The sequence below is a fragment of the Pezoporus flaviventris genome, unplaced genomic scaffold (genome assembly GCF_033815535.1).
Source record: "Pezoporus flaviventris isolate CSIRO_AGI_PZ_B2104156 unplaced genomic scaffold, CSIRO_AGI_Pfla_v1 ptg000025l, whole genome shotgun sequence".
In the NCBI taxonomy this organism is placed as follows: domain Eukaryota; kingdom Metazoa; phylum Chordata; class Aves; order Psittaciformes; family Psittacidae; genus Pezoporus; species Pezoporus flaviventris.
In genome coordinates this window covers 34,483,769-34,495,957 of record NW_026892573.1, presented here as the reverse complement: position 1 = coordinate 34,495,957, position 12,189 = coordinate 34,483,769, and the positions used below count along the sequence as shown (strand labels likewise).

Below are 12,189 nucleotides of genomic sequence, written 5' to 3'. Positions count from 1 at the left end.
TGAGGCCAGGTGAGAGAACCAGATGTTGAGAATTACAGAATATGGATTAAAATGAATGAGATTCAACATCTGGAGGCCATTAACAGCTGTTACAGTGGGGTTCATTCCACATCTGCAGCTCCAGTGGGGCTCTGTGCAGCTACACCATGCCAGAGGTTGTACCTTAACAGTTCTGTTCAGATCTGATCCTGTTGTTGTTCCCAACTTCTTCCTTCCACCCCAGCAGATGGAAGCCACCATGAGACTGCTCAGCATTTCTTCTCGTCCCTCCACAGCTCCAGAAGTAAGTATGGGACATCCTTTCCTTTCTTGTCCTAGTTCAGCAGAGTCCATTCATTAAAGCAGGAACAAAAGTACCTGTCAGCACTCAGGGTCACAAATCATGTCAAGGAGAATCTTTCTGATACCTTTTCTCTCTTGTGAGAATCATTTTCAGTGTTCATGGCAGCAGCATCTGTGATACTTAAGGGTTTACATAAACCAGTGTGTCTAAATACTCTGTGGACATTGCTCCTCTGCAGTGGGGACATTGAAAGGGGCTGGAGCTCACTCTGCACTTCTTCAGGCTTTAATGTGAGGTGAGAACTTTGGTAAGAGCCTGTAGGGCCAGGCCAAGGGGAATGGCTTGAACCTGCCCGAGGGGAGACTGAGCTGAGCTCTTAGGCAGAAGCTCTTCCCTGGGAGGGTGCTGAGGCGCTGGCACAGGGTGCCCAGAGAAGCTGTGGCTGCCCCATCCCTGGCAGTGTTCGAGGCCAGGTTGGACACAGGGGCTTGGAGCAAGCTGCTCTATGGAAGGGGTCGCTGCCCGTGGCAGGGGTTGGAGCTGGAGGAGCTTTAAGGTCCCTTCCAACCCAAACCTTTCTATGATTCTCTGATTTCAAGGACACAACCTGTAACGTGTAACAACAGCTCCAGTTTGTGTCTTTTAGATCAGGATGAAATGAGAGAGTTTGTGGCAAAAGCCTCTCTTGGAGGGGCATCACATAGCATGTCTTCAACAGAGGGGACAGTAGAATACTTGGAGTGATTCTTCCTCATACAGGAAAGCTGTTGATTGCTTTTCCTGTTTTGTCATTGGTTTGACGTGCATCAACATGTATTTAGTGCAGGGGTTTGTGGCTCACTTGTTTTGGGGTCCACGTAATATTCATTTCCAGCCCCAGCTTTGTGATGGATGTTGGTGCAGGTCTGGGTGCTGCAGCAGTTGGGCTGTCTGTTTACTACTCCCAGAATACATAATGTGTTGGTTCCCCTCCTCATGACCTATGAAACACGTGCTTTAAGGAACATTTATGTCACTGGGAACAGCTTGCTTGATTAAAGAGCAGGGAAACGGGCAGGATGTAATGGCTCTGAAGTAATGGAAACTATTTTAGATCAATAAACATGTTTACAGCTCAGGTGAAATACCTCACTTGTTGCTGATTTGTCTTGTAAAAATGACCTTTTTTTCCTGATTTACCCTATATTACCTTTTCCTAAAGCTCTTGGAACTTGTTCCTTATGGAAGTAGAAACCTTTATCAGAGGAGACTTGGGTACAGTATGCTTCAAGGATCCTCAGATGTGTCTTGATGCTAACACCTAGTCTGCAGCATGTCTTGGCGCATGCTTTTCGTGCTGTGCCTAAATATTCTGGATGAAATCAGCAGCAGAACCTCAGCTGTGTTACTCCTTTGGAATGTCCTCCAAATCCTCTGTGTTTGCCTCTGTCCATCACCGATTCCCCCTTTCCTCTGCCTTGTTGTCATCTCCCTGCCTCTGAGTTTTGCTTTCTTCACAGGCTTAGCTCCAGTTCTTCCAGGTCTTCCTGAGCATCTGCAAATCATCACTCAGACCCATGGATTAATATTAACACCAGCATTACTTTGAATTCCCTCTCTCTGCAGTGCTAAGCTTAATGGCTGAAACACCCTCCTGAAAGTGAGTAATAATGAGGGAGAATATTATTGGCACTATTTGGATATAGCTGACCTTAACCCAGCTTCATTCCAGGATTGGCTACACCTAATCCTCCCCTGTGGCACTTGTAGGGGTCTGTTGAGACAGGACTCAGTTGTGCCTTGTGTTGCACACAACACATCACATCAAACATCAAACGCCCTGGATGAAGAATGAGTTTGTGCCCTATGCTGATGGTAAAACAGAGTTCAGGAAAACTGCTTTCTCATAGTTTTGTCCTGAATTAGCTCTAAGAACCTCAGGTTCTAAATCTGGGCTGGTTTCTGCACGGCTCAGCAAACACCGAGCATGACAGCAAGGCTGAAATCGGAGCTGTTGTTGTCTGAAGAGCTGCAGTCCCCTCTCGCTCACGTGGCAGCTGGCAAACTTCTCTCCTGGCCTTCCCAGTGTTCCTGCTAGCTCCCCCTGTCTTGTCTGACTCCCTGCTTTCCCTGTCTTCCTCCTCCAGAGGACGAAGAAGTGGTGAGAAGGGGAAGCCTTCATGTCAAAGGAGCTGGCTGCAAGGACATGAGGTTCTGAGAAGGTGCCACAGCAGCTCCAGCCTCAGCCTGGATGCTGTGGTCACCTTCTGGACACCTCAGTTTTGCAGAGCCTCATGAAATCTTTCCTTTTGAGACCTTTTATCTCCATTGTATCAGACTCGGGCTTCCAGTTCTTTAGCTCCTTCCCAGCTCTTCTCTTCTACACTGGACACCCCCTGTCCTGCCTGATCCACCTGCCCTGGGGTGACTTCTGCTGCTGTTCAGGTTCAGCAGCAGCTCTGTGCTTTTCCAAGCCCTGGATGGGGCCTGGAGCAAGCTGCCCTAGTGGAAGGTGTCCCTGCCCATGGCAGGGGCTGGAACTGGATGAGCTTTAAGCTCCCTTCAACCCAAACCATTCCATGACTACTATCCAAGTCTTATGTCTGACTGTTGCTCCAGCCTCCATTCTCCCTCTTCATCTTTACTGCATTCATATGTTCCATATTATTTTATATAGTATGGCTGATATTCCAGGGCCAACATTTACTCTTTCTGGTTCTGGGAAAGTTCAGGACAATCATATTCTAGAGGGAAAACATTCCAATGTGATTCCAGTGAATCACATTGAAACCACTGAAATCACATTGAAACCATACCTATGGGTATGGGGATACCCATAGCCAGGCTGCTGCCTTTCAGAGTCAGCCCACTCTAATGGGCATGGAGCTGGTTTGGAGGAGCAGGAGGAAGTATTTAAAGAATTGGAGAGTTAATAGAATATTCATTAAAATATCTTGATTTGTTTTACCCCACCTCTATGAATATTCCAGAACGATAAGCAATATGGGAACCAGTTTTACATAGAATAATTCATATTTGTACATACATAGATTTACCTTCAGTGTAAACTAGAACCAACACTTTTCTAACACAGATCTTGACAGATTCAGGTGAAAAGGGCTTAATCTGTTCTATAAATGGCCACCAACTGTCCAAACAGCCTTTACTGGCTGGAATGTTTCCTCTTGACCTGCTCCCACTTCAGCCACAGCCACTAAAGCTCTTCTCTTTCTGCCTCAGCTTACCCAGGGAGCAGAGTTAAGGCTTTTAGTCTCTAAACTCACCCTCCTGTCCCCTGGCACAGAAATGCTGATGTTCTCTTTCATTTTCACAAGCAGGACAGCAAACGGCGGGACTGAATTCCTGACGTCCCTTTTGGAGTCGCTGGCTCTGGTCCATGCTTTGATAGGAACCTTTTCCTGTCCAGAAAGCAGAAGTAGGTACAAGGTCATGGCACGGGGAGGCTCTAGCCTATTAACACAGATCTGTTTTCACTCCTTCAGCCCTGTGCACAAACAAACCCAGACGTTCTACTTGCTGAAGCCTTCCCCGGCTCCGGTACCAGGATTCTTTGACCTTGAAGTAACTCATCCCCCAAAACCTGAGCAATGCTTATGAATCTGTTTGCTTTCCTCCAGCCTCTGGCACTCAGCAGTTCCATAATCCAGGTCCTCTTTCCTCTTGGATCTTCCTGATTAATGTGTGCAACCGTGGCTGAGTGTTGGGTACGTGGAGGCTGTGACAGTGTTGGCTTAGAGACAGAGGGGGAGAAACCCAAGAGGGTTAAATCTCTGAACTAGCCCCTTTGATCTATCAAAGGAGCATCTTAAAGATGCAGCATAGAAGGTCTTGATAAATGTTTGTTGTGTGAGGAGTGTGCATATTTGAGAGTAGCTTTATGTGGAGGTAGGTATGGAATTGTAGCTCTTCTGCATGGAGCCCAGTGAGGAGTGGTGTCCTCAGGGTTGGTGCTGGGACTGATCCTGTTCAGCATCTTTGTTGGTGCCATGGACAGTGGGATCCAGCACCCTCAGCAGGTTTGCTGATGGCACCGAGCTGTGTGGTGCAGTGACACTGGAGGGAAGGGATGGGATCCAGTGGGACCTGGACAGGCTGGAGAGGTGGGACCGTGTGGACCTCATGGTGTCCAACAAGGCTCAAGTGTTAACTGCCCCTTTAAACTTCTCTCGTTGCCTTTCACACCTTTGCACATAGGAGAGCAGCAGGAAGAGCTGCTAAACCTTTCCTAGAGCTGGAAATTCATCTGCAGGAAGGTCCTTGGGGTAGTTACACACATCTTAACACCTCTGCACTGCTGCAACCAGAGCCAGTGGTAAGAGGAGGAGGATTTCAGCCTCTTCTATCTGAAACAGGCTGCAAGTGGAGTGTTTTCCAGGCACACCTCATTTACTGGCAGTCAGGAGCACACAAGCTGCAATCCATCCCCTCGGTGTCATCTAACAGCAGCAGGCACCTGCTCCTGTGTCGTGTTTTCAGTGTGCTTTTGGGGTATGTTATTGCACTGGAGGCAGAATGGGAGCGAGGGGCAGGTTCCTCCAGCAGCCTCTCAGACCATAACAGCTCCACTTTGATGTGCCTCTGGCTTCCCCTCAAGCAGGAGAAGCCCTGTGGAGTGTTCACTGTGAGGACAAAGGAGGAAAGCTCCTTTAATGTCTACGAATGTGGGTTGCTGTTTCTCTGTTCCTATGGTGCACAAGGAGTGTGTAGCACGAATACAGCTGAGAGGAGAGCAGTGAGAGATAGGAAACGCTGTTCCATGGCCCTTTGGAATAGCATTAATTGGATGATTTGAGGAATTTAATTGCTATGGGGGAGACCAGGAGCCCTGAGGAGAAGGACTTGGGCTGTTGGGTGAGGAGAAGCTCCCCATGGCCCAGCTTCAGTGTGTGCTTGAGCCCAGAACCCCTCCGTGTGCTGGGTGCACCCCCAGAGCGTGAGCAGCAGCTCAGGGAGGGGATCCTGACCCTCTGCTGTGTGAAGGGGAGACCTGAGAGCAGCTCCAGTGCCTAAAGGGGCTGCAGGAAAGCTGGAGAGGGGCTTGGGACAAGGGCCTGTAGGGCCAGGCCAAGGGGAATGGCTTGAACCTGCCCGAGGGGAGACTGAGATGAGAGAGGAAAGATGTGGCCTGAGCTGCCCTCAGGGGGTTAAAGAAGCAGAGCTGCTTCAGGCCATGCTGCTCACTGGGTCTCCTGGCACCCAGGGTTGGTTTGAAAGCCAATACCTTGCTCCAGCCTTCGCCTGCATCCCGGGCTCAGCCTCACTGGGAGCACTGGAAAGGTCTCCTGGGGTGATCGGCTCCCTCCTGTGAGAGGCAGCTCCAGGATCCTGTTCCTGCTCTGACCTCACCCTTTGGGGTGGGAAATGGGGTGTTTTTTTGGTCAGGAATAAGTGGTTTTGGAGATGTTTGTGTTTGGTTTCCTGTGCTTCACAGGCTGAGCTGTATTGACTGTATTAACCAGTGACAGCAGCGCTGGGGATGAGCCTTAGGGGAAACACTGCAGGTAGAAAGAAACACACCCTGATGTCTACGTAGAATCAGAATCAACCAGGTTGGAAAAGCCCTTTAAGCTCACCCAGTCCAACCATTCCCAGCACTGCCAAGGCCACCACTGCCCCATGGCACTGAGGCCTCGTCTCCATGGGGTGTGAACACTTGCAGGGCCGGTGCCTGCAGCCCTGCCCTGGGCAGCCTGTTCCAATGCCTGAGCACCCTCTGGGGCAGGAATTGTTCCTCAGCTCCATCTAAACCTGCCCTGGTGCAGCTTGAGGCCGGTTCCTCTTGTCCCATCCCTTGTTCCTTGGGAGCAGAGCCCAGCCCCTCCTGGCTCCATCCTCCTCTCAGGCACTTGTAGGCAGCCATCAGGTCCCCTCTGAGCCTTCTCTTCTCCACACTGAACCCCCCAGGTCCCTCAGCCCTTCCCCATCACACTTGGGCTCCAGGCCCTGCACCAGCTCCGCTGCCCTTCTCTGGTCCCCCTCCAGCCCCTCAATGTCTCTCTGGTTGTGAGGGTCCCAGAGCTGAACACAGGATCCGAGGTGCAGTGCCCAGCACATCCTGCCTGTCCCTGTGTTTGCTGCAGCCCCAGCACAGGACGTTAACCAAAAGCTGATTTAACAGCAGTTGCAGTTTCTGCAAGCAGGCAAGAGCAGGAGAGGCCAGGTTTTCCTCCAGGATGGTTTTGCAGTGCCTGCTCCTGCGTGGCTTCCTGTGGTCGGCACGGTTGGATTTGTTGTGTCGCAGCCTGGCCTCTCCGTGGCAAAGGGGGTTGCATTTTAGGGTTCTGCAAAGTAAAGTTACAAATTACATTAATTAATAATTAGATTGAATGATTAAACCCCAATATTCAGGGTGTCAGAAGCCAGTGGAGACCTTCCCCTGGCTCCTTTGGCGGAGGGTAGGCGCAGATTGAGAGTTCATGTGCCAAAAACCTTCCTAATACAGGTCTGTACCTTTTGCTTTCTGCAGTGGTGAGAAAAGCCAGCATTGCAGCAGCTGGTGCTGTGTCAGGCAGGGGAATGCTTCACCGTGGTGGGTATGATTCTGCCCAAGCACTTGGAACAAAGAAGGGGTTTTATCCAGACACCTGGACCAAACGTGGGTTTATCCAAGCTGTTGCTCTTCAGTGTGAGGAGCAAGAGAACCCCCCTCGAGGAGAAGAGCTGAGCAGCAGGAACCACTTTTTCCCTGCGTCTCCTTTGCTGCAGGACCCCCAGTGGGTGTCCCATGGGCACTGGCTCCTAACTGCTGTCCCTTGTCCCCGCAGAGCACAGCCCCGCTGCAGGGTATCCCCTACCGGCGGCCCCGGCCCGCAGCTGAGATCTCGGAAGAGGAGACCCAGAGAATCGCCAGGATCTTCTCTGCTCGGCTTTCCAAGAAGGAATAACGCTGGAGAGAGCCCGCCCAGAGCTGCTGCTTCCCCAGCCACGGCCTCGATGCACCACCTCCACCAGGGAAGAGCGCATGGAATCCACATGGGTAGCCCATCCATGGCCTGGGAGGAGCTGAGAGCATGTCTTGTAAGGGCAGGCCGCCAGTGGGACACCCTCTCAGGCAAGGAGCTGTCCTCTGGTCTGCAGTTATTCCATTTCTGGGATTAAATCATAGGGAATTTCTCTAATTAACCTTTAATTTTAATGAGTCAACACAGTGAGACAGCTCCTTCAACCTTCCATCCATGGATGCTCCATGCATCCAGCAATGCTCCGTCAAGCATCCATCAAAGGAGGATGGAGAACTTTGATGCCCATCAGCAAGCAGAGACCTGGCTGCTGTGGAAGGAGTGGGAAGATGAGCTCCCTCCCCAGGGACCTTCCAAAAACACATGCTGGGAAGCACCTTCTTGGAGCAATGGATGTGGCCAGGGGGGTGTGGAAGCCCGGGCCAAGGATACTGTAAAATACTGGATGTGTACAGAAGGATTTCACTAGAAATACGGAATTTTCTATCCTAAATTATTTTTGTACGTTTTTAGGTCGGGAGCCTTTTGGAAAACGGGTTTGGATACAAAGTGAGCCGAGGTCTTTCATGCTGTTTGTGTGTCAATAAAATTCCCAAGGTTTCTTGCTGTACCAGTGCGAGGTGTCCCCGCTGGGGCTGGAGCTCGTCGTTGGCAGGTGGATGGGATTCCTTCCTCCAGGAGCCTCCAGCACCAGAGGGGAGAGGATGTCATGGAATGTTTCCCACAGGGGCACATGGAAAGGTCACTGCAGAGTAACTGGATATCAGCTTGGAGCGAGTGGGCCTCGAGGGAGAGGGAATGCTCCAAGTGAGGTGCTGGATTCAAACCACTCTTTGTATTCAGGATGTCAGGAACCAAAGCATCAGCATCCCTTTTCCTCCCACCTCTGAAGTCACCATGGACTCATGGAATGGGTTGGAAGGGACCTTAAAGCCCATCCAGCTCCAACCCCTGCCTCGGGCAGGGACCCCTTCCACTAGAGCAGCTTGCTCCAAGCCCCTGTGTCCAACCTGGCCTTGAACACTGCCAGGGATGGGGCAGCCACAGCTTCTCTGGGCACCCTGTGCCAGCGCCTCAGCACCCTCCCAGGGAAGCTCAGTCTCCCCTCGGGCAGGTTAAAGCTGATCCCAGCACAGCCTGGGCTGGATGCCAGCTGGGTTGGGAGCACAGCAGAGGAGGTGCCAACGTTGACTCCTGGGTTATAGCTCAGGCAGGAGGCAAACAACTTCTCCCTCTTGCATTTAGGTCAGTGGTGGAGCAAGGTCCAGCCAGACGGGACAACAAGGCCCCGGACACCAGGGGTCGGTGAGGAGCTTCTGCCTGGAGCCCGTCGCTGGAGCAAAGGTGGCTTCTGGAGCTGAGCCAGCTCCAAATCCCTGCTCCGTACTCACACACAGGGTGAGCTCATGTGCCCCTTTGGGCTTTGTGGGTGTAGGGCTCAATAGCACCAAGGGTTAAACACGGAGTCCTAAGGAACTGGAGGGAAAGGGACATTCCTTGATCCCTCACCCCCCCTCGGTCTCCAGCCTCATCCCTCCCCTTGGCACCTTCCCCTCAGCCACACTCCAAAGGTCATCCTGGTTTACATCCTGGCTTCAGCCCGGAGCCTCTTTGCTGCTCCACGTGAGCTCGGGGGGCACGTTACACCAAGCCACGGAAATCCTGCTCTCTGGAATGGGTTACAGCTCCGTGGTCCCTGCCAGGGGCAGAGGGGATCAACCTGGCCCTGAGCCGGTCGCTTTTTAACCCTTCAGGTGGTCGCTGCATCTCGTCCTTCCCAAAGCACGGTTAGGGTTAATCCCGAATGATTCCCCATCTGAGATCCCAGCAGCCACCAAACGGGCAGGATCCTGCCCTGATGGGTGCTGGGGGTCTGGGCAGGTCCCAAGGGTTGGACCTCAGCCACGGGTGGCCCCACTCTGCTCAGTTCAAATGCCAGCGAGGGAACTGGGTTTCGCTGTCACCCGATCCCGGTGGCTGGAATGCCGTCCCGGTGCTATATAAGGGGGAGCCAAGGAGCCAGGCAATGCCCGTGTGAGGAGCTGGGCTGCCAACGGTGAGGCCATGGAGGGGGTCACCCTGGGAGAGATGGCCCCACCGAGCACCCCTGTTGTGTCCGGGATGGGGTGGGTGCATCCGGTGCCATCCCTGGGCTCAGCGTGGAGCCCCTGCCTCACTTTCCCCAGGGATACAGGCGAGGGACCAGGGCGGAGTTGGGCTTTTGGGGTGTCTGAAGGCAGCGAGAGGCCACGTTGTCACCCCTGCCCCCAAAGTGGCCCCCGTCTTTGAAGCCCCCTTTCCTTCCCAGCCACCATGGTGGGTCTGAAGCCCCCCGAGGTGCCCCCCACAGCCGGCGTCAAGTTTGTGAGCGCGGGGCTGGCCGGGTGCATCGCCGACCTCTGCACCTTCCCCTTGGACACCGCCAAAGTGCGCCTGCAGGTAGGACCCGCCGCGCCCCACATCCCTGCGAGCACCCGCCACGGGTGCCCCCGGTGCGCGCCTCGGAGCCGGGGGTGCTTGGGGTGACGCGGGTCGGGGGTGTCCCTCAGATCCAGGGCGAGGTGCGCATCCCCCGGCCCGTCGGCGCCGTGGAGTACCGGGGGGTGTTTGGGACGCTGAGCACCATGGTGCGGACGGAAGGACCCCGCAGCCTGTACAGCGGGCTGGCGGCCGGGCTCCAGCGCCAGATGAGCTTCGCCTCCATCCGCATCGGCCTCTATGACTCCGTCAAGCAGCTCTACGCCCCCAAGGGTGCCGAGAGTGAGTGTCCAGGAGCACCCCATCCCTGCGCGCCCCTTGTCCCTATGAGCCCCCAGGGCGAGCACCCACCCTCCGTGCAGCTCCCCCCCCCCCCCCCCACGCCCCAGGGTACTCAATGGGGTGGTGGGGGACCCGTAGAGCCGGGGCTCCCAGTGCTTGTGCTCTGCAGGCACCGGGCTGGCCCCGCGGGTGCTGGCGGGCTGCACCACGGGCGCGGTGGCCGTGGCCTGTGCCCAGCCCACCGACGTGGTCAAGGTGCGGTTCCAGGCCAACGGGGCGCTGCCGGACGGTGCCCGCAGGTACAGCGGCACTGTGGATGCCTATCGGACCATCGCCAGGGAGGAGGGGGTCCGCGGGCTATGGAGAGGTAGGATGGGGATGGGGATGGGGATGGAGGCAGGGGTGGGGTGGGAATGTGGAAGTTCAGGCTGGAGATAAGGAAGAAGTTCTTTACTGTGAGGGTGCTGAGGCACTGGAATGGGTTGCCCAGGGAGGTTGTGAATGCTCCATCCCTGGCAGTGTTCAAGGCCAGGTTGGACAGAGCCTTGGGTGCCATGGTTCAGTGTGAGGTGTCCCTGCCCATGGCAGGGGGTTGGAACTGGATGATCTTAAGGCCCTTTCCAACCCTTGGATGGGGATGAGGATGAGGAAAGGGACAATGAGGACTGTGTGCAGTTACGGCGTCCCCGACACACGAGGGACGTGGAGCTGTTGGAGTGGATCCAGAGAAGGCCACGGAGCTGCTGCGAGGGCTGGAGCAGCTCTGCTCTGGAGCCAGGCTGAGAGAGCTGGGCTGGGTGAGCCTGGAGAAGAGAAGGCTCCTGAAGGGGAGACCTGAGAGCAGCTCCAGTGCCTGAAGGGGCTGCAGGAAAGCTGGAGAGGGGCTTGGGACAAGGGATGTAGGGCCAGGCCAAGGGGAATGGCTTGGAAGGGGCTTGGAGCAAGCTGCTCTATGGAAGGGGTCCCTGCCCGTGGCAGGGGTTGGGGCTGGAGGAGCTTTAAGCTCCCTTCAACCCAAACCATTCCCTGTTTCTAACGATGGGCTGAGGGGTGCAGATGGGGATGGATGAAACAGGGATGAGGACAGCAGGGCCGGGGCACCCACGCAGGGTGCTCCCTTCAGGGCTGTGCCACTTCCCCATTGCCACCCCTGTCCCGCACAGGGACGCTGCCCAACATCGCCCGCAACGCCATCATCAACTGCGGGGAGCTCGTCACTTACGACCTCATTAAGGACGCGCTGCTGCGGGCGCAGCTGATGACAGGTCAGGATGGTGCTGAGCTGGGGGGGGCGAGGGGGGCAGACGCAGTGGGTGCCATCCCCATGGCCCTCACCCCGTGCTGCGCCCCACAGACAACGTCCCCTGTCACTTCGTGGCCGCCTTCGGGGCCGGGTTCTGCGCCACGGTGGTGGCGTCGCCGGTGGACGTGGTGAAGACGCGGTACATGAACGCGGGCCCCGGGCAGTACCGCAACGCGCTGAGCTGCCTGCTGGTGCTGCTCCTGCAGGACGGGCTCGCTGGCTTCTACAAGGGGTGAGGCTGGCGGTGATGGTGCTGAGCAGCAGCACAGCGGGGCCATGAGCAAGCCTTTGATGCCGGAGCCACCGCGTGCTTCCCTTTAAACTGGAGAGAGATGAACGGGTTGATGGGGGGTGAGGGACTGCCAGAGGGTTTGGTCAAGGGCTCCATGTCTGGATGGGCACCAGTGACAAGTGGTGTCCCTCAGGGGTCTCTACTGGGACCAGGACCCTATAGAGTGATTGAGTGTGCTGTGAGGTTTGCTGACAGCACCGAGCTGCGCCATGCTGGAGGGAAGGGATGGCATCCAGAAGGACCTGGAGGGGTGGGAGCGTGTGAGGCTCATGGAGCTCAACCAGGCCCTGGGATCAAGGCAATCCCAGCACAAACCCAGGCTGAGAGAGCTGGGCTGGGGCAGCCTGGAGAAGAGAAGGCTCCTGAAGGGGAGACCTGAGAGCAGCTCCAGTGAATCCAGGAATCCTGGAGAAGGGGCTCGGGACAAGGGCCTGTAGGGATAAGAATGAGCTTGGAGCAAGCTGCTCTATGGAAGGTGCCCCTGCCCAAGGCAGGGGTTGGAGCTGGAGGAGCTTTAAGCTCCCTCCAACCCAAACCCCTCTGTGTCTCTGTGATGCACCCACCGCAGCCCCAGGCAGGGCAGCCCTGGGAT

General features: G+C 55.2%; 1 protein-coding gene across 1 annotated transcript in view; it reads left to right on the top strand.

Annotated features, from left to right (window-relative positions):
- The window catches only part of C2CD3 (C2 domain containing 3 centriole elongation regulator), a 52,039-nt gene that overhangs the window by 39,663 nt on the left and 187 nt on the right, over positions 1 to 12,189 (top strand). Inside the window, 8 exon segments of the mRNA XM_061458162.1 lie at positions 181 to 283; positions 8,488 to 8,569; positions 8,572 to 8,586; positions 9,551 to 9,681; positions 9,792 to 10,002; positions 10,172 to 10,369; positions 11,166 to 11,267; positions 11,357 to 11,537. Coding sequence (XP_061314146.1) covers positions 181 to 283; positions 8,488 to 8,569; positions 8,572 to 8,586; positions 9,551 to 9,681; positions 9,792 to 10,002; positions 10,172 to 10,369; positions 11,166 to 11,267; positions 11,357 to 11,537 — 1,023 coding nt within the window.